Source organism: Cinclus cinclus, chromosome 3 (genome assembly GCF_963662255.1).
Source record: "Cinclus cinclus chromosome 3, bCinCin1.1, whole genome shotgun sequence".
NCBI lineage: Eukaryota > Metazoa > Chordata > Aves > Passeriformes > Cinclidae > Cinclus > Cinclus cinclus.
In genome coordinates, this window is record NC_085048.1 from 70,738,463 (window position 1) to 70,765,603 (window position 27,141).

The 27,141-nt window shown below is 39.1% G+C and overlaps 1 protein-coding gene across 2 annotated transcripts; it reads left to right on the forward strand.

The window, feature by feature from the left end:
* The first annotated feature begins 4,609 nt into the window (after nt 1-4,609).
* RAB4A (RAB4A, member RAS oncogene family) lies at nt 4,610-23,268 on the forward strand. 2 transcript variants are annotated; one of them, XM_062490173.1, is made up of 8 exons: nt 4,610-4,743; nt 13,323-13,403; nt 14,476-14,590; nt 15,737-15,799; nt 16,981-17,135; nt 18,036-18,131; nt 19,641-19,801; nt 21,093-23,268. In XM_062490173.1, the coding sequence occupies exons 1-7, from the start codon at nt 4,713-4,715 to the stop codon at nt 19,754-19,756; spliced, it is 657 nt and encodes a 218-aa protein (XP_062346157.1). In that variant the 5' UTR covers nt 4,610-4,712; the 3' UTR covers nt 19,757-19,801; nt 21,093-23,268. The 2 variants fall into 2 exon arrangements, with proteins under 2 accessions (XP_062346157.1, XP_062346158.1); XM_062490174.1 differs by lacking the exon at nt 18,036-18,131 and having other exon boundaries at nt 4,639-4,743.
* The last annotated feature ends 3,873 nt before the right edge of the window (nt 23,269-27,141 follow it).

Sequence of the window (27,141 nt, forward strand, 5' to 3'; positions counted from 1 at the left end):
CAAATTTCTGTTGTCTTCATTTTCCTGTGCATCCCTTGACATGCTGAAATAAGTATTTAAGCCCCTTTTGCTTTATTTCCATGATTCCTGAAAAATTAAATCACTAACTGTTTTTAAAAGCTGTGGCCTATAGTCTGATATGCTCTAATTTTTTTCTATTCTATGCATTTCTTTTCTAAATATAGCATATCTATATTAGCTTTATGTTAGTAAAAGTGCCTCCCTGGACACAACACCTAAAGCAGGGTTCTGCATGTAAAAGAAGACATAGTATTCATTCCAACATCAGGGAAAATTTGTATCTCTGTGCTATAGCAGAAAGCTGTCCTAAAATGAGCTTGTCCCACCTTGTGGTAATTTTTCACAATATTAGGTTGCACAGTGCGGCTCCTACTACTTACACCTACTGGTGAAGAGAGCATGGTGAAAAAATAAAGCAGATGTTTAGCACACAGCATGGCATTCTATAGCTCTCACCAGGTTCCAGTAGCATAGCTTGTAGTCTTCATATTTATTCTTGGAAAAGCTCACCACGGATCAAGATAAAGGAGTTCAATTATAGCACCAATATACCTTTTCAGTCTCCTTCATCAGCTCTCATCACTCTGGGCTAGCAGTGGAGGGATGAGCCCATGATTTTAGAAGTATCCAACTCATAAATTTCCATACATAACTACAATTATGTACAATTATGTTGTAGTTATTATTAAGTACAATTACTACAATAAGTACAATTTATCATATTTCTCTGGCTGTGATATTTCTAGTGGTATAACACAGAGTACATGTCATCTATAGATTAGATTAGATTAGATTAGATTAGATTAGATTAGATTAGATTTATAGTTACCTGCCCTGGTAACCCCAGCAGGGTGATTCCCTGGTATCGGACTGGTTTGATCGTTCAGGATGGCCATGAGCAGGTGACAGCCTTGGTACAATGGGAGGTAGCCCTCTCCCTGGTGTGATGCCAGCGTAAACACTCATCCTCTCAGCACTGCTGTGGCAAGTGGGACTCAACCATCTTACACCTTTTAGGTGCTTGATCCCTTGAGGATCCTCAGACTGTCCTTGGACCCCTGAGGATCAGGATTCAGACTATATGCACACCATGTGAGGTGGGTTGAAGTCCTTCTAAAATCAAGGTTCTAATCTAACAAGAAAGACCGCTACATCTTTTGTTATTTAAAATAGATATAAGTCACTTTTGTATTGAGAGTGTTGCAATGTCTGCCTAATGCTGATTTCAGTGCTAGGAGCTCCTAGGTGTGAGCTGCACACGCTCACATCGACAAACCTGTTCACGGGTTGAGGGCAGTTCCTGTGAAAGCTGAAGATGATGATGTTCAGATGATCCCAGTTGTTTTCAGATGTTTTCAGATGAAGTCAGCAGGCCAGCGGCACTGCATACAAGGAGGTTGTGGCAATCTCAGAGGCTCCTCAGAGTATCAATCACTCGTCTTCAGATCTCATTTGGGTTGCTGGAGTCACGTTCATTGCTGCTTCAGATCAAGCTGAAGCCAGCGGCTTCCATATATGCTGGGTTTTCATACTCAGCATGCAAGGAACAGGCAAGAGCAGCAGAATACATCATTCCCCATTTCACCTGAGCATGCCAGATTGGACTGCGGGCCACGCAGCCGCAACTAACAGAGACAAGAGCAGAGCTCAGCTACTAAAGAGCCTTCCACACACAGCCTTGTAGTGCCACCTTCAGACCGGAGCGAGGCATCCCCACCGCTCCCTCAAGGAAAAGCCCATCCCACCCGCAGCTGCGCTCCGGTCCCACTCCGCAGCCTACGGTGAAGTGAGTCAAAAACACAGCCCAGCTTCAGTTACAAACTGATCTTTGTCCCCTTACATTAAAAAAGGCAAAAGAAAACAGAAGGATCTGGCCCCTTGCGGTCCTAGATCATCAAAGGATGTGTCCAAATCTTCAAAGTCCTGAGTCATTTTATCTTGACAGAGATTTCACAGAACACTCCACCCTGCGTCTGGCTCCCCTGAGATCCTCTTCCATTCCTATTAAGGAACACTGATTAGTTAAAAATAGTAAAAAATAAGATCAGCGCGTTTAAACATGACCTCCTGAGCAGCAATTTTACAGCCACAACCAGTTATGGGCGCAGTAACTGTGGTGGAAGTAATTTGAGGAAGTGCATGATATGCAGATCCAACTTGACATAACACATCTCTTTTTACGTAAGCCAAAAGTTTCTAGCAGATGTAATCAACAGAAATCATAAATCAAGTGAATTAAACATTTGGCTTTGGGGGGTTTTCACCTTTGTACTTAAGATACACACTGGCAAGGCCAATTCTAGCTACTTATTGTTTATTACCCAGAAAGAATTATGTTATTAACATATAGGTCTGACATTCTGAAATGACTGAGGTATCAGCATATATTTTCTACCCTAGTGCAGTCTTTATTATTTCTGAATTTTACTATTTGTTCTAATTTATTCTTCAAGGCAAAATTTCTAAACCACCAAATTTTATGAATCTCCCACCTTCTTCTGTCACTGCTTTAACATTCTTCCAATCGCCACCTTCCTACTCAGTACTAAACAAATAGCTTTTATGGAAACTTTTACAGTTTTAATGTACTTTATTGGTAGGTGTATGTAAATTTATCAGAAGTGATTGGAAGCAAAGGAATGTGGTATTAACACAATGACACATTTATCAGGTATAAACGCCATAAAACAAAGTGACCTTGTAAGATACACCGAATAAAAAAACAAGACTAATTTACCCTTTAACCTGAAGTTTATACAGTGCAAGAGGTCTACATCTTGTTCTCGCATATAACATGGATATAACATGACATATTTTTAGTAATCTAATAAAATCTGTTTACTTCAGTATCTTTGGGGATTTTTTGGTTAAGATATTCAGGTTTTGGGGGGGTTGGTGGGGTGTTTTTTTATTTATCAGGTTTGTTTTCTGGGGGCGGGGATGTTGGGGGATGGGGTGAGCAAAAATAACCAACATCTATCAGGGATTTGGTGATGTTAGACCAAACTTCTTTAAAGCCCAACCTCAGCCTCAGAATATACCATTTTGGGAGACCACTTTCAGAAAGAAAGTTCACATCTGTGACATATTGGGGTCTGTGCAGCTCATGTGAAGTCTCTTCAGCTTTCCACAGTATTTTGGAGAGCAGATGCCCCAGAGAAACATTCACATGTGACATTTTTAAGCCTCAATATCCTCTGTGCATCAGGACTGTGCTAACTCTGGGGACCTGTTTATACAACCTCCAATTACTGCTAATAGTGTGAACTCATTAAGGGGTTGGTTCTTTGAAATCTGTGGCGGGTTTTTTTGCCTCTATGTACCCACAAGAACAAGAATAATCAGCAGATTCTCTGAGGGGTTTTTGGTGCTGGCTCAGCACATGTTGTTCCACGGATTAGAGATGGGAACTTCAAAGCTGACCTCTGACCAGCTAAGGGCTTGGCCAGGACGTGGCTGGGACAGACAGAGGCAGTTTTTCCTACAGCTTGGGAGATGAAGGAGAAGTGGAAGGGATGGGCAGCTGTGAACAATGAGATTTAAAAAAAAAAAAAAGAGGAAATAAGAGAAGAGGAATTTCTTTAAGGACTGGAAGAAAGGAGAACGTGGAGGATACACAGGAAACAGGAAGTATCACTTAGGAATGGCATAGATGGAAAGGCTGTTGTGGTGGGAGCTGTAGAGCCCTTTGCTGCCAGACTAATCAGGGTTGGCGGGGGAGTTAAGACATCCAGCAAAGAATAATACAAGCCAGGCACTGTTGGTACCGAGCCGCTGAAGATCTGAACCAAACTTTGCAAATTTATTTGTTGCTATCAGTAGCTATAGCCGCACAGTTCCGGTTAAACAATTGCACCGTGAACAAACATTGTATGCTTGGCTAATCTTTTGTTATAAGGAAAAGGGAAGACAGTCCCAGGATGAATGGGCTGTCTAGACGACAACCGCCAGGAGTGAAGTCAGGAGCACTGAGCAGTACCTGGGGGAAAGGTAATTCGGGCATTGGGAGATCACGACCACCGTCTCACTGAGCACCTACTCAAAACGGACCCCAGACTCGGGATTGCGCCCGAGGAATAATTCCATGAGAAAGGAGAGGAATGACGAGCAAACAGGGGTTTGAGTACTAATTAAAAGTTACGTGATTTGTAACCAAGGAGTGCTGGCGCCTTTGTTTGCCATAACATATAAATAGTTTAAATAAAACATACAAATAGCAACGTTTCGGTGACCGAGGAGCCAGCTTTTCGTGGGCCACTCCGCGGCTCCCCGCTCGGCGCGAACAGGAATAAAACGCGGAGAGCCGCGGGAATAGCGCCTCGGTGTGTGACCTGGACGATATCGTGTGGGATAACGAGCCCGCGCTGGGACCAGCATCCCCACCACAGGCGCTCGGGCAGCGCATCCCGGCCGCTGCCTCCCGGCACGGGAGAAGGGCGGGAGCATCCCGGGCACGTGCGCCTTGTTTGGGGGGCGGGGCCTCTGGGGGCGGGGCCGCGGTCGCGAGCCGCCGCGCCTGCGCGGGGAGGCGGAGCGCGCGCGGTGTCCGGGCGCGCCTGCGCGGCAGCGGGGGGCGGGACGGGGCTGAGCCTGGCCCGGGCGGCGGGGCCTGTTCGGTTCCCTCCGCCGTCAGCGCCGACCCCGGGCGGGGCAGGCAGCGAGCAGCGGCGGCGGGGGTCACCCCTCCCGGGATGTCGCAGAGTGCCATGTCCGAGACTTACGGTAGGATTCGGGGACGGGGTGAGAGGATCCCCCTCTCCTTCCTCCCCGCCGGGGGAGCGGGCCCGGGGCCGGGCAGTGCCCCCCGAGGAGCGGGGAAGGAGCCGGTGTGACGTGAGGGCTCCCCGGGCTCGGGCGGATCCCTCTGCCCGCCGCTGCCCTGAGCTCCCAGCGCCTGCCCCGCCCTTGGCTGCCCGGCCAGCCCGGCGGGAGCGCTCCGAGTTATCCTTCAGGGTGAGCGGGACCGGCTTGGGCGCTGCTTGCTGCGGTCCGGGGAGTCCAGAAGGAAACTTGCAGTGTACGTCCGCTGGGAGAAACTGTCCATTCCTTTACTTGGAGATGGCGGGTGCTTCTGCGGGTTAAGGTTTCGGTCGTGTTGTCTTAGACGTGCAGAGAAGTCAAAAAGAGTTGATTGTGCGAGTGCGTTGGGGGGGGGGAAAGGAGAAAGATCGGTGGGTATGTTCGTGTGCCCCTGTATTGGAATGGGTGTCTGACTGCTAGCGGTAGGAAAATATCCGATGGAGTAAGGCGGAGTGCAGGCACTGACAGGGTGTGTCCGGTGCGCCGCTGGGAAGCATCAAAGAGAAGTGAGGAGTCTAAGAGGCAAGCAGAGCTGGTATTGCTGGCTAGGTGGAGATGAGAAACAACTGAGTAGTATTAATTTCTTTATAATTTTACTTGAAATTCTGCTTTGAATAGATTTCTTTTCTACCCTTTCCATACCATACTGTTCTGTAATACTTTGCAGCATGCAGATGCTGTTGTACATATAAACATGTTCTAAAGCCATGTAATAGGTTCATATTCATAGTCCATAAGAGTATGATCGGAATTGAATACGAGCTAATTGAATAATCAAAGCAAAATTTGACCCAACAACTCTGGAAACCGTTCTGGAGGCTGGGATGTCCATCAGGAGTAGGCCAAGTGACCTGATGGTTTCTACTGTGTAAGTCATCATATTTTCAATACTGTAGTCATCAGTGCTTGATGTTCTGTCCTGCTGGTCGCTGTTTCAGTATACAGCAAATGCACAGAACTAAAGGGCAACATGAGGCAAGAATGTGGGGGCAGCCCTTGAAGTGCCAACATTAGGATACTCAGACCCTGCTTATTTTGTCCATCTGTTCTAGAAACACATACAACTTACATGTTGAAACCAGAGGGGTGTGCTTTGTCCATCTAGATTTGAATTTAATCAAGTTCTTCATGCTTTGTACTCCTGTGCTCTAGAACTGGGATCACTTTGGCTCTGCCTATGCTGGTCTCTGACCAAAAGAGTTGGTAGAAAACCAGAGATGACAACATTGATGCTGTAATACGGGGGAAGCCAAATAGGTGATTGGTATCTTACACCAGAATATTTAAACATTTTTTACATTGTTCCAGTGATGCAGAATAGGGATAGTAAGCCCACTGGAGCTGTTGATACTTTCCAATTATTTTGGTACCCTAAAAAAAAAAGCCCTTCAAATGGAAGCTTTGTAGTTGTGGGTTGTTCCTGTTACTTGTTTCATTCTTGTTTGATATATTACCTTTTGGAGTATCTGTTTGTCCTGTGCGCACACACAGGCTGCAAAAAATTAAGAGTTAGAATGCCTGAGAGTGTCGAGTTCTAGAGAACACAGATGAATAAAAGCTAAGTTATAGCATAAAATTTAACTAAAGGCTGTACAATCTCTGACCATAACAGTGGTCAGTAATTAATTTTTCAGTGTCCTGTCCAAATATGTAGCAGCCCCACTGACAAATAAAAGTTAACAGTACCATGTGATTAAATTATGGATTTTCTCTGCTTGATGAACTCTATGGATTTAATGTGCTCTCTGTCCTAACAAAGAGTGGTTGGTTGCTGACCAGCTGTTACAATGACCGTGGAGGATGGGAGAAGGATTAGGTCAGTTTTTCTCCTGGTGACTGGGACTAGGAGGTCACTGTATCCCCCTCCTGGAATCTCTATAGCTTGTAAATGCTTAGTCATTAATTCAATTTTTCTTGTCACCTGAATTATAACCCATTCCAATTATCTAACCTCAAACTTTTTATCCATACAGATAGGCTCAGGAAATTGGTTGGTGGTTGGGTTGGTGTTTTTCTTCCCAATGTCATTTTGCTGTCTGACTTTTATATGACTTTAATTTTGCTGTGGGGTGTCCGCTTCTCGTTCTGTTGAAAGGGGAGTTGGTTTTTTTTCAATATTTTTCTCAATTCACAGGGAAGAAAGAGCCTTTTCTCTGACCACCGCTCATAATTTTGTGTCTCCTGGGCTTTTTTTTTCCCTTAGCTTCTCCCTCCATGTCAAATTCTGTCTTCTTTGAAGGTTTTCTGTTCACTTACTTTTCACAACTCATTCTGTCCATTATTAAGATTCTTGTTTCTTTCCTCTTTTCAAACTAAATTCTGCTGCTTCTCAGTCTTGACACTAAATTTTGCTTTCAGTTTATATTTTTACTCCTGCAGATCTATTACATCAGTTGTGTATCTTCTGTTCTTAACTTTCATATCTGTTCAATTATTTATTTGTTCAATTCAATGTCTGTCAATTTATTTCCCTTACAAAGTACCAAAACCAAACAAAACATAAATACAAGATAACTCCATGAATTTTGAGACTGGGTTTAGAAAGAGTGTTTTCCTGCTGCTTTTGGGAGAAAAGGGTCATTCTTTTAGAAATTTGACATTTATCATTGGAAACAGATCTCTTATTCATAGGAAAACTCTTTTAACTCAAGTTTTCTGAAATGTAATGGCCTTTCTGTCAATAATTGCCATATAACAACACATGTGTGTTTTAACTTGCTTCCCAGTGCAAAAATACTTGGGGGGGGGGGGGGGGGGGGAAATTGTGGCAAATGCAGTCTGACAGAAAGTCATTTATCCTTAATAAATAAATGCAAAGCAACCTTTGGATTTTAAATGGTAAAAGGATGGAAATTGTACGAGCATTGAATAAATACAGTGTGTACGATTCAAGACAAATCATTCCTTAGTTCCATGTGTTTTTTCCACCAGCATCTACAAATCCCAGTCTGGTCACATAATTATACCAATCTCTGTCATTGGCAGAGAATGTGCATTTGAAAATAATTCTTTTGGGCAATTTGATTTGCCCTTTTCTCACCATCCCATCCCCTGCCATTTACCTGATGGTATTTGCATTTATCACCCTGCTCTTTGCTTTGTTTCAAATCTTATTTTATTTCTTAGAGAGCATAGCTCTTTCGCTTGTAAGGAAGCAGAACCTTCCTCTTTGAAGCATTCTTTTTGCAGATTGGAATAGAGCCAGGTTGATCTGTTCTACCTGTTTATCTTGTTAACTTTCTGCTAGAGAAAGGAGTAAGCAATGGGAATAGATCCTCCTCTCATTTAGAGGCAGGAATGCCTCAGAGCACTCTTTCTACCCTATTCTGTGAATGAGAGAATTTCCAAAAGGTCAGCACTAGTTAGTATAAATTCTATTCTATAGCAAGGAGTTGGGAGGATTTCAGACTGAGATTTGGGATATAATTTGGTCTCCCCCCTACCCTACTGTATTAGCAGTGTAAAGGAAACAATTCTCATTACATTTTAAAGACTAAGCTACAGCATCTCAGAAGCTGTTTGACTATTTCTTCTGCTAGAGCAGACTTCAGTGAAAAGAGGAGGTTGGATGTCTGGGGGTGGTTGCCACATCAACCATCTGTTTTTGCTGGTGCTTGAGTCAAAGCCCACAATTGTCTCTCTTCTCCTTTCCCCTCAGCTCACACTGCACCAGCACTCCAAAAGGGAAAAAAAACCACAGAAGACCTGATGTAGTTTATGTAGCTTAGCAGCTTGTGCTGCTGGTGCATCTTTAGGGTGAAGCCACAATTTTATTACTTTTCGCCTGTGCTAGAAAATAAGTTTTACTTCCTGCACCCCCTACCCAGTTTGGGATCAGATGATGCATATAGCTCTCAGAGGGGAGTAAGCTGATTCTTTATAATGTCTTATTTCCTTAAACAGCCATGCTGTGCTGCGTTTCATCTCTTTAGTATTTCTGTGGTGCATATTTTGTAACCTTTTTTCCCTTCAGCACAGAGTTCAGTTTTGATCCTTAATCCCTTCTGTATAAAGACAATCTTGTATAAAGGCAAAATGCTTTAACTTTTCTAGACCTTTTCAGCAGCCAGCATGGCAGCAAGCATTTGTAACATCTGAATGATGTTGCTTTTCAGCTTTTCTATGAAGGAGGAATAACAATTCAAAAGAAAAGTTTCTCTAGGGTGACAGCGTTGGCAGCTGACTGGAATGCTGGAGCTCTGAGCTGCTTTGTCAGTTGGAAAAAAAAAAAGGAGATTAAAAAAAAGCTGTGAAATGAAGTGGACTAACTCCTCTGGGAAGAGGATGCCAAAACAAAAAAACTAGAGCAATTAAGCAGTACTGCAAACACTAGAATGTGAGTTGCATTTGCTGAAATTGCTGAGAATGAATATATAAAGTTTGAGTCCACAGTGATGGTCTAAAAGAAGCTGTCTGCCCAATCTCATTTGACTTCTGTGCTTCCAAACTGTGCTAAATTTTACATAAATCTGTACAGCTTAATCTGTCAGGATTGTTTATGGGTTTATATCTTCAAAAGAGCAGAGCAGTTGTTGGTTGCTGTAAAGTTGTTTATTGTAAATGCACATCAGCCTCAAAAGGCAGAGTCCAAGGCTGTAAAGTCCGTGTTGAAGCTTTCTGGCATAAAGTCCAGATTAAAGCAGAAGCAGCACTCTGGTGCAAGGGGTAGAAGCTGCAGCCTGGTACAGAGTCTTAAGAAGCAGATGCTCCCTGGCCTTTCTTCTTCTGTTCTTTTCTTGTTCTTCCTCTTCTTCTTTCATGTGGTGGTAGTGATGATGGTGGTGGTGGAGGAAGAGAGCAAGCGAGCTCTCACTCCAATACAGATTTTTATTTACAAATTACCCAAGGAGCTAAAAACGCGAACCTGAAGCATTTCTTCTAAACCTATCAGAATTCTGGTTCTATAATACGAAAGTTTATCATTTGTGCATATAGCCTATCTGTTCTCTCTGAAGAATGTAAGCAATATTCCTACTGTATTTTTATTATGTCTAGAACCATGTTTCTGAGCTCTCACTGCAGCTTTGTTTTGAAACTTATTTGCTACACTAGATTCTAAGGCTTTTGCTCTTTAAGGCACTTAAAACATGTTTTTACTTACTTAAAACTAAGATTTATGCTTCTACTTCATATCTATGCAACTTAATAATATTTCTACTTACTTAAAACTAAAGCTTACACTTTTATTTCATGTCTGTGTGGCTTAATGTATTCTAATCTCTCTAAAAGCTTTAATTCAAACCCTGAATTTTTATCTCTCTCTGAGGAACTCAGAGAGGCTTCTGTTTTCACACTCCAACATGAAAACATTTCATGTCCTAAATCATGTGCTAAAATAAGTACTAAAAATGTAGTGTTGTCATACAGAATGACATTATAAGAAAGAAGCTGCAGAATAACAAGATGAAAAATATTCCCCCTGGTATTACCTTATTTGTTAATAATTTGCTAGGCTGTGAGCTTAAAAGTTTGTTAAATCTTAGTATTTTTAACATTTGGTATTGGCAAAGCCTTTTTCTTGTCCTTCCTTGCAGATGATGAAATGTGCAGAGTATTCCATATTTCCTGAACCATGTTATCCAGTGCTTATGGATAAACTGGCAAGTCTAAAAGCTTTTTGGTAGTTTGAATGATTTGCATAAAATTGGAGTTTAAAATGATCAAAGCATGTCTGTATTTGTGGACATAACAGTATCATTGAGTCTACATGTGTTTGGAAACCTTGCTGCCTTTGGTGCAGAAAGGTTTTAATTTTTTTTAGAAGACTGACATTTTCATTTTATGAAGTGGACTAAAACACATTTCTCTTGCTTTCATACTGTGGAAAAAGTAAATTGTAACTAGCTTCGGGTTTCGTCTTTAAAAAGCCCATTTGCTATTTTGTCAGATTGAACTGGCATCTGAGTGATTTATTTGTAGGAGACATTCCCCTTTAAATTTGTCTGGCACACTAGAATCTCAATAGGAATTAGGAGTCTATTATGAAGCACTGCTAGAATATATTATCAATTTAAAGACATGAATATCCCCAAAGGGCACTGTTGCTTTCAGAGCAAAATACAAAGCACCTCAAGTTAAAACACCTCAGGGAAAAATGCACTGCTGTTCTGATGCTCTTGCAGATCAGTCCCTGGCAATGACATGGTTGTGCCAAGGCCTGACTGGCCTCAGCATGTCTGTGCAGAAGGGAGCAGTGTGTCAAATTTGTTGCTCAGTGTGGGTTTATGGGTTGCACAAATATGCCTTCATTAGCCACATTTGACAACCAGTGCTTCCAGTTACATTGCAAATTTGTGGGGGAATAGAGTTTTTGCTTTAGTCTTTCCCTGGTTTAGGTTTGCATTTGTACTACTGGCAATAGCACGAGTCTTCCATGGGGAAAAAAGGAAGGTAAGCTTGAATTTCATAGTTGTTTTTAAGGAGAAAATCTGAAAAACAGCATTCACCAGATACAAAGTAGAACCAGTTTTAATTGGATTGCAGATTTATGTTTGGGGAAAGGACAGAATCTGAAACAGAGTCTTTTAATTGTATCTATGTCTCAGAATATCTTGCATTTTGAGGTACTCTAAAAGTGGTAAAACCAGTGAGATTTTACACACACACACAGTAGTTTAAATATACAAAATGGTGTAAAAGGCAGCTAACCAGTGATATTTGATCCATAAAAATTGAAACTTGGCTTTCTTTGAGATTAATTTTTTCTTAACCTAACGCTTTGGGCTAGTTATGATATCTACAATTTTATACTGACTGTGAATATTTGATAGAGTGAAGGGTTCTCAGCTTTAGCATGTTTTGTCGTTGAAGTGACATGAAGGGTCCTTCTTTAGAGGAGTTAACGCAAAATTTTCACAACCTGAAGGAAAATCCTTTTTGTAACTCTTTTTTTTTTTTTTTTTTTTTTTTTTTTTTAATCCAGAAAGCATGAGCAGTTGGGTGGGGGTGTGACAAATGAGAGGATTTTGGAACAGAAAGTCTTGAGTATGTAAATGGTCATATTTGTGAGCAAGAAGCAGCCACCTTCTGAGAAGAGTAGAATTCAGAATCTATTCCAAGCCTGTTACAGCATTTGCAACAAGAAGGGCAAAATGTAAAAAGCAAGAATCCTTAGTAAAACATCAACCTTATTTTAAATATTAATAAAATCCAGAAGACAGGTGAAGACAAAGAGTGTTAGACTTTTCCAGCCTGTCTTTTTAGCAATGTGAATCTTGGCTTTTGAGAAACTTGCTCATTGTTTTTGTCATTGCTAGGGAGTGTTTATGATACACCATAACAAGTAACTCCTTCATGAAGTGGAATGAGCACACAGATTTGTGTGCATCTTAAATTCGATTTTTGAAATTAAGTACTCAAATGAGGTCCTGGTAGAGGATTTAATCAGTTCTTTGACTTACTTAGCACAATTTAGTTTTCTTTTTGTTCTGCCATCCCCTGGGCCAATACCCACATAGCCCACTTGACACCTTTGAACACTCTTAACAAAGTTAATGTTTTTATTTTTGTTGATATTGCAAACTTAATAATTTTCTTTTCATGCTTACCACATGTCTTCTGGAGACCTGCTCTGTTTCTTAGAGAAACTGTGCAAGAAAGAGTAAAAAAATCTGCTGCTGGTAGAAAAATAAATAGGGAATCTTGCATGAGCTGTAATGGTTGCCTTGGTGGCAATATATTAGGGGAAACAGTTTAAGCTTTCTAATCAGTTTATCATGTGTGAGAGCAGTAAGACAGGGAAGCTTTCTTCAGTCTTTAGCAAAACTGAAAGGAGATTTGTGGTGGTAACATTTTATGTAACTGTTAAAACAACAGGAATGGGCCATAAATCTTGAAAATGTGTATTACCAATGAACATTGATAGAAATAGCTCATAAATAGGTAACAGAAATACATGTATATTAATTTAACATGTGGAGGAAATGTGAAAATAGGCATCCCAGAATAAAAAGTATTTCTTCCCTCTAAATTTTGCAGAGAAAGCTGTGGTTGTCCCAGTTGTACGAGGATTAAAAACGAAGTATGAGTATTAAACTGTTAATAGAGAAGTTCAAATTAATGTAAATTTTAAACCAACAAAAAACAAACAAAAACAAAACAACCACCCCTCTCTGGAATTGTAGATTTTGAGAAATTATAACATTATCTGTTTGTGCTGACTACAGTTAATAGTTTACACACTCTTAAAACACATTACTGGACTACAAGCCAACCATTTACCTGTGATTCAGCCTATTTTAATTGAACTCAGATTCAGCTATTTCTGCTTTGTTTTGTTTTTCTTGCCTGAATTCTTAGTTCTTCCTGTGTAACACCACTATTGTAGACACTGGATAGTTCTTCACATTTATTACTATTTTGCTAATTTTTTCATCTATTCCCTTCTCTTTGGAATAACAGCTACAAGAGAATAGCTAGCTTGTGAGCTTGGTCTTGTAACAAAAATGTGAATTCATACTAAAATTTAGCAGTTTATTTTTCCTTTTTCTTTCAATCTTCAGATTTCCTGTTTAAGTTCTTGGTCATAGGGAATGCTGGAACTGGAAAATCCTGTTTGCTACATCAATTTATTGAAAAGAAATGTAAGTACTTGTGAAGGATAGTAAGAGTTCTCCACGGCCTTATACCATGGGTAAAAGCTCTGCAAATACCTATTACTGGTATGGAAGCTCCCCTAATTCTCTTATTTGTGTAGGTGAGGATTTTAGTAAAGTTACTCTCAAATAAATGTAACAAGATGTTGGTGCAAATACAGACTTACTTTCTGTGAGAGGTATAATTTGCAGCTACAAGATTCCCTAGATCTACAATAGAGACTTTAATCTTTTAGAAAAAGTAATGGCAGAAAAGTTGAATTGCTTGAGTAGATTTAGAAAGCCTGTAGCATCTTTCAATATAAATAGTAACTCTGTTTTCTTTGAGTACTGTGGTCTATGATAAATGCTGATAGAGATTCAATTGTGAATGTTATTCAGAGATGAGCAGATAACATAAAAGAAAAATTTCTGATGGATTGTACATTTAGCATCAAGATTAAACAAAATAGTATGCATTTAGAAACCTTTGTAAATATAAGGTGACTTGTCTTTCTCAACCAAAGAGTAATTCACCTTATCTCTTGAGGAATACTTAAGGATAATGATGTGTAAGCACTAAGGAACATGGCTTAATTCTGAATTAACTTGAAACAGTCCCTTGCTTCTAGTAAGGGCAGCTGTAAATTGCTGAGATTCTGTGATATCAACAGCATACATAGAGTAAGTATCTTAACTTTGTGCATTAAAGAATTGGCTGTTGCATATTCATGGTCAAGACTGTGTGCGTTCTCATGGATTTTAATTTTAAATGGTATCAAAGTACTAGAAAACACAGTTGGAAAAGAGTGTGCAAAAAATATCTTGCTACTTATTAAAGTGAAGTGGAAATTACTTAAAGCAGGTCTTTGTAGTAGTAAGTTTGAATTGACTGAACTGTCAAAGATTGTAAGAACATTCATTACTGTGTGGTGGCAGTGAACTTATGAGCAGCACTGAATTTGATGGTTCAGGAAGTTTGCAATTTGAACACTGAGGAGTTTTCATAATACCTAAGTTGTTTTATGTAAAAACTATTCACTCTAAATATTCTTCAAATAAGTTTTGTTTTCTTTTTTAGTCAAAGATGACTCAAATCATACTATAGGAGTGGAATTTGGTTCGAAGATCATAAATGTTGGTGGTAAATATGTAAAATTGCAGATATGGGATACAGCAGGACAAGAACGGTTCAGGTACACTTTTCAGCCATTTTATTAAGTGTTATTGTAATTGCTGTTTTGAGTGGTGGATATTATTTATCTCTGCTTGTAAGTAGGCAAAGCTTTTTGGTCAGTGGAATTGTTTGTCTGCTTTCACATTAACCTTCCAACCTGGGCAGAGCAACACAGATCCATTGATTTCGAGTGCTGCTTTGCAGGATCTGAGTTTCTGCCCCTTCTTTCATTGGGTATTTTCTGTTAAAGTATATGAGTGGAATAGGTGGCTAAAACCTTGCTCACCAGCCAAATTCATGATGCTTTTTTAACTAAGAGTATGTGCTTTAAATCTGTTTAGGCAACCTTCTCTTGGTTGGAGTGATTAAATGTCAGGAAGCTATAAGCTGTTCAAAATCTGCATGAAAACAATTGCACAGTATAATTAGATGCAGTTTCATTAGAGAAGAAAAAACTCAGTCAAATTCATTTGGGTAAATACATTTCTAGAAAGACTGAGATATCTTAAGTTTCTTAGAGAAAAAACAATTTGTCAGCTTATAACAGTTAGTGTACTTTTAATGCTGTATTTTAACAGTGTTCTACATCTGAGGCATAGATCAAACTCAGTAAAAATATAATGGATTCCTGGGTACATTCACCGTCCAATAGGACGTCCATTTTTTTATATTTTGGATGGGATAGAGTATGTGTCTGAGATCTCCTTGCTTTGGGAGAGGGGCTGATGAACGAAGGTGAGTAGGAGTCTGAGTAATGGGCAACAATCCAGGTAAATGTCTTCTATCAGACAAGTCCTTTAGATATACTTCTGACTAAACAAAGCTGGGCTGTGATATGCAGTCTTCATTAACAAGGTCTCTTCAGTGTGTTGGCCAGATATCAGCCTCCAGTTCTGTGTCTGGTCATGTATTATGATGACTTCAGCAGCACGTGGGTCATAATGAACTTTGACAATCCTTGTACAGCTGTATTTAATCAAAGTGCTTCATCAAAATCCTGGTTATAATTAGTCTGCTGCTGCACAGCTGATAACATTGTCTAAAAAAAGTTTTGTTTTAAATATGTAAATAAGAATTCTGTTTCATAGTACAGATTGTGTTATATTAACCCAGATTTTAAACAGTGAAGACACCACAGAAATGTGTATTTGTAATTCTATTTCAGGTCTGTGACAAGGAGCTACTACAGAGGGGCTGCAGGTGCTTTGCTTGTCTATGATATAACAAGGTAAGAAAGCCAGCAGCTCTTTTGCTCATAGACTGCCAGATCAAATTAATGCACAATGCCCAAGTACCTAATGCTCTAATTGAGATTGGGCAGGAAGAAAAGAAAGTATAAGTACTTCTGTTTCAGTGCATATTTAAGCTTTGGAACTTGCTTACATGAGATACTGTGAATGTCAAATGTGAGCAATCCTGAAGGGTTACACAAATTTGTGGGAACTGGCCCCCCAGTCACTGATCTAATACTGGTGGACTACGTGCAGCCACTGGCTCAGCAAGCCTTGCCATAGAAAAAAAGAGCAGACTTCAGCCACCCTTAAGCAAGGTGGTGCAGCCTTTCTTCTGGAAACTGCTGATTAGTGTGCTGGGATAGAAGGTCATCCTCTGGAGAGTCTAGCTCTTCCTACACATTCTTTAACTGGAGGCCAAAATTCTGTTCATCTCTGCATGTTTCAATATTTTAGTATTATAGGCTAGTAAAACTCCTTACATGTTCACATTTTTCCTGCCACCATTGACTGATATTTGTCAGATGAGCTTTGGGTTGGTTAATGGTGGTTTACTAGGTTGTTGCTTGTTGTTCTGTGAGTGAAGGGTTCTCTCAGCAGGCTTTGAAATCTGTGTTCTGTACTTAAGGTCAACTGGAGTCATCTGTCAGCCTTACTGCTTGAAAGCTTTCTCCCTGACCACTGCTACAATGGCAAGTGGTGTGTGCAGGGTGACTGCCTGCAGTGTAGGTCCTGACACTGGTGTGAAAGTTCAGGCATGCACATCTACACAGGCCTCGTAAATTCTTACAATCCCACTGGTAATTTAAGTATCAGTTGAAATCCAAGTGGAACAATATCTCATTCTGTTTTTCCAAAATATCATGCACAAAAGGTTGAAACTACGTAAGAGCTTAAAATTTTAGCTTTTCACGTTAACACAGTATTTTATAATTGTGTGTTTATATATAGTGATTAATGTAATTTTGATTTTTAAAAACTCAGGCATTTAAATAGTTTAATGAAGGAATTTGAACTCTTCCCAGTTTACCACTGGCACACTGAGATATGTAGGTACCTTGCTCGACTACCAGTAGTTTGTTTGCCACAAGCACAGATTTGCTGTCTGAGTTTTGGTTCGGTGATCTGTTCACGAGAAATGAGTGTGTCTTATTAAAGGATTTCATTTCCTGCTCAGCCGGGAAACCTACAATGCACTTACTAATTGGTTGACGGATGCAAGAATGTTAGCAAGTCAAAATATTGTGATAATACTGTGTGGAAACAAAAAGGATCTTGATGCAGATCGTGAAGTCACTTTTTTAGAAGCATCCCGGTTTGCACAGGAAAATGGTAAGTAGTACAAAACCTTCATGTAGCATTCAAAGAGGCATAATACTTCTAATAATTTACATTTTTGTGCAATTAGGCTGTACTTTTACCCTGTCTGCAGAAGAGAGTTCTGTCAGTACTTGTGGCCCAGAGAGGCAGTGCCGACAGTGAAAACTAGGTGTGCTACTTAAGTCTTATCACCAGTGGTTCTTCCATTCACAGCTGCTCCTTTAAGAATACCCTCTATGTGGAGATATATTGTGTAGGAAATGTAATACAACTTCAGATGTTGCCTTGCCTCCAAACAGCTGAGGAAAAAATGAAGGACGTGAATTCCCATTCTGCAGCATCTTAAAGACTCTGTAGATAATAGACAAAGTTATGTGGGGTGTGCTGCAGTTTGAAGCAATGAGTTTTACTCATTGAAAACCAAGTTCAGTGCAGGGCATGGATCCAGACATCTGTTACCTGGTCTGTAGTATTCAGAATTTCCAGTCTGAGGACATGATTCTGTGTCAGCTAACACCAGTCTTGGTCTTAGCTTCTGTGCTGCAGTCCTACCATCAGCAAATCTGGTTTTGCTTTTATAAATCGATTAAAGTCTTTTCTACCAACTCTGGTTACTGGCTTTGCTGTTGTATACAACCTCTATTAATGGGAAACTGTATGAAGTTCAGTTTTGAGCACAGTTTTGCATGCACAGCCAGGTTATGTTTGGATTCTAGTTTTCTAGGGTCCCTGACTAAATTTTAGAGGATGTTTTTTGTGGTTTTGCCATCAAAAGTTAGTTTTTCTGGACCTTGCTTTTTGACTGTAGATCTCTGTAAAAGTATTTTTATTGCTCCTAGCTTTCATGCTTTGAATTACTATACCTGGTATTCCAGACTTGTATTGATGATGGCTTTTTAATGTCAAATGCAGAGCTGATGTTCTTGGAAACAAGTGCTCTAACGGGGGAAAATGTTGAAGAGGCCTTTGTACAGTGTGCAAGGAAAATACTCAATAAAATTGAATCAGGTAAATTAAGCTTTATACAATCTTTTATCTGAAAACTAATAAAAGTTCACATGGAAATACCACCATTCAAAGTCCTCTAATAGAATAAAAAAAACCCCAATTTCATTTTGGTAAAATAGTCTGTTTGAGCTATAAAACAAATAGATTATTTTAAACATTCTCATATGCTTTAATAAGAATGGATGTCTAAGTGAGATCTTTATATCCAAAATGGGGTGGTTGTGTAAATTGTTGGTGGTACTTACCTTAGCAGTCAGGTCTGAGTGTTCTGTGTGTTGCTGCATCCCTAAAAATACCTGACATTAGAGAGTTTTTGTACTCCAGAATAAGCACATAATATCAGGGCAGTCATAACTTTAAATTCTGCTTCTCATATGTAACAGGAAATACAGTCAAGAGAGTATGAGCAGTAATACTAAGAATTTCAGGGATGTTTCCTAGCAACTGTTTCTCTGAAGTGACCTTCCTGCCTCTCAGCTGAAATCATTTTTACTTTTGCAGATCTAGAAATATACCAGAAGCTTCTCAACACAAGTGGGCAGGTTTCTGCTGGAGACAGGCTTCTGTGTGTTAGATGTCATTACAGCTAATTTGCATTCCAATTTTTCTCTTTTCTCGCTGCTTGTTATCTTTAAATTTTTAAGTACTGACCATATTGAAAAGTCTCTTTGATTCTAATTACATGTTTCCAATGCCAAACACAAATTTTTAGATAAAAATAATATTTTCGTAGGTATTTTTTGATGACTGCATCAAATCAATGCCAAACAGCAGCTTTCATTTTAAACAAACAAACAAAATGAACCTAAACACACCCAAAACCCAAATGAGTAAACAATGTATAGCTAGTTTCTCATGATACTGTAGTTTGATGACTGCTATAAAGAGGCACTGCCACCACAGAATTAAGTTTTATCTTCTGTGAACTACTCCTGACTTTTTCTGTGCCAGTACACATCCATTGACTCATGCAAAAATGGAGACTGTAAGGAATTCTTTGCCAGACCACCATACAGCCATAAGAGCAGTTCTGAAGGCACAGGGTATGAACTAGGCAGAAATGGATACCAGAAGTTGGAAAGGTTGATCATTTTCTCTGGGGGGCAGTTCTTTTTGGAATCCTTCTATCAGATTGATCCATTTTTGTTTGGCTTGGTATCTACAGTACTATTTTTTTTTGCTAATGAGCCTCTGAAAGCAGGAAGTTTTTAACTGTATTCACAGAAAACATTTTAGACCTTTCTTTTGTTCAAGGTATGTAAATGCATTTCTTGTTTGCAGCCTAACTCTGGGACAGATTGCTTTGTCATGATCAAGGGCATATGGTTAAATTAGAGGATAAAATTATTCAGGTTTGAAATTGCCTCAAAGTAGACAGAATTGAGATAATATCTCCATAAATATATCAGAATATAATTATGCATTTTTAAAATCTAATGTTAACAGTTAATTTGAAATATATTATTTGCACATGATCTATGTTCTTGTGACCTTTTTGTTTCTCATCAGGAGAATTGGATCCAGAAAGAATGGGCTCAGGTATTCAGTATGGAGATGCTGCCTTGAGACAGTTGAGATCGCCACGCAGAGCACAAGCACAAAGTGCTCAAGAATGTGGGTGTTAAAGAAACAAAACACAAAATCCCAAATACTTATTTTCGATACAGAAGGTAAGGCTACAAAAATCTTGGGATGGTGGGCAGATTAGCATATATCATAAATGTGCTCTGTTGGGTGCTTGGCTTTTTTAGTAAGCCTGTAAAGTTACAGAGAATCTGTTGAAATAATGCACAGTGGAATGGATTGGTGTTTTTATACTTTGGTTTTTCTTCTCTCATCTGCTGGGAAGCCTAGTGCTCTTACTGAAGTATTTCTAAATTTTAGCTTAATCTGAGTAATGCTGTGGAAAACATTTTAAAATACTCTATTCCTGAAATGCATTACAGGCCTAATAGCTATCTAATGCACTGTAGAGAAAGCGAATCAGTTCTGTTGTGTTGGGAACAAACATTAGTAGAAGAACCATTCACAAAATGTATGGTACAGTATCTTGTCCTAAGCTTTTACAAAGTCTTTTCTGAAAATGAGGGTTAAACACTGAGGCTCAAAAATTAAAGGTAACACTAAACTACAAACTTCTGGCTGACTTTTTTTGCCCCTACCTAAAAGCAGCCTGAAGTGATTCTGATTCCTGTCTGCTATTTGCAGAAATGTAAACAAGTGAATAGCACTATTTGCTGCCTAAGCAGTGTCGTCATCTAAAGTAGTTCTTCTGGGGCTGTTGCAGCCTAAGAAACAGGTGTGCAGTGCTCTAAAGTTCTTCTAAAGACGTTCAGAGAAAGTGATGAAAGAATTTTCCCCTTTAGTTGTAGGGGAAGAGACATAAAAGTCACATAAACTCCTAAGAACAGCTCTGTGGTTAGTCTTTCTTATAAACAGTTGTCTTAATACACTTCTCAGTAGTCACTGGATTTTTCCATCACTCCTTGCAGCACGCAATGGCTCTTAGGACAGTCCTTTTTCCCTGTGCAGTTATTATTCTGCTGTAATTAATCCTTATTTCTCTAATACAAGGACAGTGATATCAAGTACTGCAGGCATAGTTACTGCATCACTTTTACTGTACCCGTTCCTCAGCTTGAGCAGTGCATAGAGCAGAAGCTTTATGGAACATTAAATAAGGCAGCACATAATTCTACATTCTCATTTTTTTTTTCCCATGTTCTGAGAGCTTAGCTGCTGATTAAAGCTCAGAATTTTAATAATGGACAGGAATCCTTGAACTGCTTTCCTCCTATAAATTGCCATTCTTCAACTAAGAGACTGCTGGAAAAGGCCTTTAATTTAGTTTAGCTCTGGTATGGCTCTACGGAAATGAATATTTGTTGATCTTATTTCAAGAGCTCAGTTTTCAGATTGATCAGATACAGGTAATTAATGGAGTTCCTATATATTTTACAGCTGTCCTTGCAAATGGTGTTTGAAGAAACAGAAAAGCTTGAAGGCTATGCAGTTTTTAAAAGCATCTTTCCACTATCTACAAACAGAGCTGACCACTGCTGACAGAAAGGTGTCCTGTGGTAGGGGGCAGGAATGTGCACAACACACAAGTCTGCAAAGTGAACTGGATAGTTTGGTGGACAATATAAAGGCTCATACCTGTATGTAAATGTTTTCCATTACCTGTTTTTTTTTTCCACCTCTAGTTTAAAGCATTGCAATGTACTGTAAATAATGTAACAGTAAATTTACAAAGCATGGTATACTTATGTATGCTATTAGAATGTTGCACTATAAGCAGTTTAATATTTTATTTTTTTATTGTATAAACAAATTTAACTGGGGTAGGCTTTGTCACGTTTGTTTGTTGCACAATAGTTTGTATCTACAACCTGAATTATAAAGCCACTGGCAACTGTCAGTGAGAGGCTGTTGGTTTATTTTTTCCTATTCAGTTGCCACATTCTAACAAGCTGTTGACAGGATCAGTTCTTAATGTGTGGTTATGACCCATACTTCTGTATAAGGATACAGATATGTCAAGTTGGAAAAGGCAAGTTAAAGCACAAGAGCAGAGCAAGAATGCTATACTGAGCTATACCATCTTTCATGAAATTAGAGTTCTGACATTTTTGGGTCAAATGGATGCTTATCTGAAAAGTATGCACTTTAGGTTGTCTCTGAATTAAATGGAATTAAGCATGCTTTGTAGTTGAAAACCCGGGGTTTAGGTTTTAAAAGGCTGTTGGGTCCAAAAATTTCATGTTTGTTGATACTCCTCTGATTGTTGTATTTAGGATTGGATTTCTTACAGGCTAATAACAATTATTCCCAGTGGTATTCTCTTCCTGGTAAGAGTGTGAAGTGGTTTTTGAAGCAGTATAACTGTATTTTCAAGAACATCAGAGAACTCCAAAGAAACTTATCTGTCTTAATCCTCACTCAGTTCAGTTTGGCTTTCAGAACTGCAAATGCTTACCAAAAGCAAGACCTCCAGAGCAGGAATTTGGATGGAGCTGTCTCCTGCACCAATCCAAATAGCCAGTTAATTGGAAAGTGTTGTCTGCCAGAGCTGAGGAGGGTGTTGGTTCCAAACCCCTAAACCAGTTCTGGAATGCTAGGAGAAGATGAGGTACTGGGTAGTCTGTTCCACTACACACCATTCCACAACCCAATCAGGTTTCTTGACACACTGACAAAAGCTGAGCACTGACAAAGCACAAGCAGAGTTAAAGGTTCTCTCCTGTCACTGCTAGAGTGATGGAAGGGGTGTAGGCTATTGATCAAAACCCCTTTCCCCTGTTACAGTAGCAGTTGAAAGAAGCTGAGGACTGTTGCTTATAAATAGAAATTTCAGGGGTTTCACAGGGATTTTCTTCTACTTCTTTCTGTCTCTTTTACATACAAGGCCTCTTTTATACTTGGTTCTTATGATCATTTTGGTCAAGTGTCTCTGGTTTAAAAAGCAAGCAATTTTATTCTTTCAGTAACTGTCTTAAAGCTGTCCCCTTCCTCCCTGGAAGGAAACAATAGTGTCATCATAATAAGTTTGGACATTTTTTTACCATTTTCTAATGTATGCTCTCACTGTATACACATTAACCTGGTTAATGTGCATGTTTTGTAGTATCTCAGCCTTTTATGCTGTATATCTTGCTGACATTCTAAAAAGAAATTTTCTAAAATTGCAACTCCTTAGAGAAATACTGCTGGAAGTAATAGCTCTCAGCAGTGCAAATTCTATTGTTTACTATTGCTCCTCTGAGGGTCTTTTATTTCTAAAAATAAGCATCATGCCACTGTCAGCCCTGGAGTAGATTTCAAGCCTTAGCATCATAGTTGACACAGCAAACCAAACCTAGCACACCTGAACAGTAAGTCATAAATAGGCTATGTATGTTTTTAGGGTAAAATTCTTACTTTACCAAAGCAAGAGGGGTGGGAGTTTTACATTAAATACCACTGGGTACCTATATCTGAGGTTTCATTGGATGTGAAGCTTTAGCTGTTCAGCCCATTAAGAGATTTAAATGTCTTATTAAAGCCTGTGTCTTGCCTTTTAATGAGTCTGTTGGCCTACACTATTTCATTTAATGCTTGTATCTAGCACCAAATAAAGACTCTTCCTTGATTTTCTTCCAGCAGATCCTGTTTACTTGTGCAAGCTTTGTCTGTTAAGTGAAGTCAATAACATGGCTATTCAGCAACTGACATAGACTTCACAGTTGCTTCATGTTATCCATTCTTTGTATTCAAATAGGTATGCAGTATGGTTCAAGAGTTCCCTTAAGACCTATGAAAAATGAATGTCATAGAAAAACAGGGTTAGTCTGTCTACCTCATTTCCATTATAGTTTATGTGCTAGAAGAATTAACACTATAAAGATCTCAAGAAATACATTATAAATCCATAGAGTAAAAATAGTCTCATTCATTTACTGAAGAACCAATAAGAACTTCATTGTAGCCAGCTTTTAAAAGCTTAATTTTTCCTGTTTGGATGAGTATACATGTTATTAGTGGTACAGCTGCCTGTTTTTTCTCTGTTATCCTTTTTTCCTCCAAAGCTTTACCTTTATATTCTCAAAGGCATAGCATTTCAGAGAAGTAATATAGCTGGATTTTTTTCTTATCATGGTAGGGGAAAAAAAGTGGTTCAGGTTGGGAAAGCATGTTAAGAATCTCTGGGAGAGTTACAATAGGAACATAAGAGACTGGAATGGTATCTGTAATCTAAGTTCATACCCAACCTTTGTCATTACAGAAGCCTGTCCCATTCCAGGAGAGAATTATCTGGGACAATAAGAAGCTACAGTATGTAGCAGCTTTTCCCCTCTAAGGGGAAAAAAAAAAAAAAAAAAATCTGAGATCCCAAAAAGCACAGTACAAGCACTCCAGGCATTTTGTGTCACTCATTTTATTCACAGGTACAAGTTGACACTACACTATTAATAATAGACAATACAGAAGCATTAAAAACACATACTGTTTAAAAACTTTAAAAAACACATATTGCTTCAAGCTTCGATGGTATTTCCCTATTGTTTTTAAAGTGAATTCAGTGCTAACAACAGCTGAGGCAGCTTCCCATTCACTTGGGGCTACTTGTCAAGGTGTTGAGTCAGGTTCCATTTATGGCTTTACTGCTGAGTGCACTAACTGAGCTGGAAAAGAAACTGGAACATCCAGGTTACCATACATTAGGCCCTCAGATTGCTAGCATTTGGTCCCTATCACAGTTAAAACAAAAAAGTCATAGGCCTTTATAGTCCAGTGGCACTATATTATACCATAAAAAATGAGTACAGATATACTTCCTTATGTGTTAAAAATTCAGTTTAAATTTGCATGTGCTACCTGGATAAAATTCTTACCAGAAACTGTCCATCATTTTTGTTAAGCTTGGCTCTTAAGTTTAGCTATCACCTTGACTACTATCTCAGCTTCCTGTGAAAAGGTCTGTATTTCATAGTGGCAAAGATGTGACAGCAGTGACTGAACAGGCATGCTACTGTATTTTACAGGACATTCTTAAGCAGTTTTCATGGTAACATTTTACACTGTAAACACTAGTCTTCACAACACTATAGTTAAACTGCAGCATTACACATTGTAAAACTCTTGCTTCACTTAGCTAAGTACTTTCAGAAACAAAGGAATAAACAGTCATTTTAATGAAGACTTTGGACAATTGAGTATTTACTGTGTTCTTACATGAAAATTTTACTTCTAAAAGAGGAGTGAGAAGTGTTCACCACTCAGCTAAATTCAAGAGTCCATGCAAGACAAATTTTAGCAATTCCTTAATTGATAGGGAGACATTCACTAGGTTTTCTACTTTTCAGTGAGTCCAGTTTGAAGGAAATGGCCACCTCCTGTAGGAATCTATAGAATACACTTAAAGCTTTTGCATCTGAAAAGTTCTGTTTTACAATTTAATTGGCTTTTCATTTGTTAACTTCAAAACACTGGCAGTTTTCCATACCAAATGCTTTTCACATAGAGCTTGCAGTGATCAGAACTATACTACTTATAGTCTAAGCAAAATAGTAGCTTTTTAGTCAAGTAATGCCCAAATGCAGGAAGGCTACCTGATTTGCAGAATAATTTACCCCTCACTTCAGGCATTGTATTACTTAAACCCGGACAGTACCAACATAGCACCCAGGATTGTTTTGGCTACAGATCATTTGAAAAAGCACAACAATGACTCACAAGACCTTATTAGTGTCTCTGCTGTCTTCTAGTAAGTGGTCTTTGTGGGGAACAGCTCTTGACCAGACAAGGATTAGGACTAGACAACGTCCTCAGTATACAGCAGCCTTGATGCTGTTGAAAATGCTCATTTGATCACCTGAACAGGCCTGTTGGAGATGTTTTAAGTTTGATTCCCAGTATCCAAGGCAGAAGACACTTAGACCTCCTATAATTACTGAAAACACCAACACCTAATGGGAGATACATCTTATCCAAACACGGGTACTTAAGGCAGGCACATAGTCATCCTGGCTCCTCCTTTCCCTATGGGAAAGAGAGAACTGTAGAAGCTATCTTCAAAAGCATGGCAAGATGAGTCCTGCCCTACACAGTCAAGGGAACTGTTGAATGTGACAAAACACACTGAGGGCACAATCCATCTGCTGTGGTTACCAATAAAGCCTACAAAGCCTGTGGGCAACAGGAACAGGCAAATTTTTATTGAATAAGGCTGTTAAACACTACCGAGTCTATGCTTTGACACTGCTGTGCAAAGCTTGGGTGGCTTCTGGAATTGCAACAGCATCAGAAGCAAGCTAAGCATATTTACAGCAGTTATTAAAAGAGAAAAACACAGCATAATAGGAAATCAAAAGAATTTCATACCAAATAAAGGCATTCTCTGGAGTAGTTTTCCCCAGTTTTGGGCACTGTTCTAAAGTTTCAGCAAGTTCCAGCCTGTGGTTTACATAGCAGTTGAAATACAGGGATTTTGCTGTGTACAACACATTCTTAATCATGTTGTGTTTTCTCAGACTTAAAAGCTGTAAGATCTTAAATAGGTAGCCTTCAGCAAGAGTTGTCTGTATTTTTATAGTGTTATGCTTAAAGGGCAGGTTAAAAAAAATTGTAATTTCAAGGATTCTAGAATATTTTAACAAAATTAATGTTGTGAGTGATGAAAGTTTTAGTGATATAATAGACACTAGGAGGCAGCAGTGCTTGGACCCTTTGCACAATTACTTTCTTCAAGTACACAATCAGACTTTTCACTAAGAGCATGTGTACTCTGTTGCAATAGTAGTTCTGGAGTCCTCCTTACTCACTGAGATCATGGAATGAAGCTAAAACTAGTGCAGGTTTCTGCTGAAGAAGTGCAAATATGCTTCCTGTGGGAATGTGTCCAGCCTGTAAAACACAAGCTTCAAAACAATTAAACCGGGATAACCAACATATGTAACTAAAACACAACACATCTGAACAAAACTTTGAAGCTCACAACTACAGCAATCATCTGTCTAAAGCGTAGTTAGCAAACTGAAAAAAAAAAAGAGATAATTTACAGTCACCTGAAGGATACAAAACCACCAAGGATATCACAATGACTGTCTTACTATGTAGAAGTAGAACCTACAAAACAAAAATGTTCAAACTTCATTATACGCTCTTGTTTACTAAAGGATACACTTCTCCTTTCCCTAGCCCTTACCCCCTCCCCAACCCTTCCATACGTGAGGGGTTCTGCACCAATTTTGAGAGGCAACAAGTTTCTTAGGACATCATCTACAAATTTAATCAAGACAATTTTCAAGTTTAAACCCTTTAACATAGTTGTATAATACCTCCAAGCGGAATGCTTATTGCACTCTGACCCCCACTTAGCATAATAGATACTCTGAAGTGTTAAAAATAGACCTCACCAGAAAGGAGCCAGCCCTCTCCTTCAATAAATGCATTTACATGATTAAGTACAGACTAAGTGTGACCACAAGGTTAGTACAGTGGTACAACTCTATATTTGTAGAACAAGTAA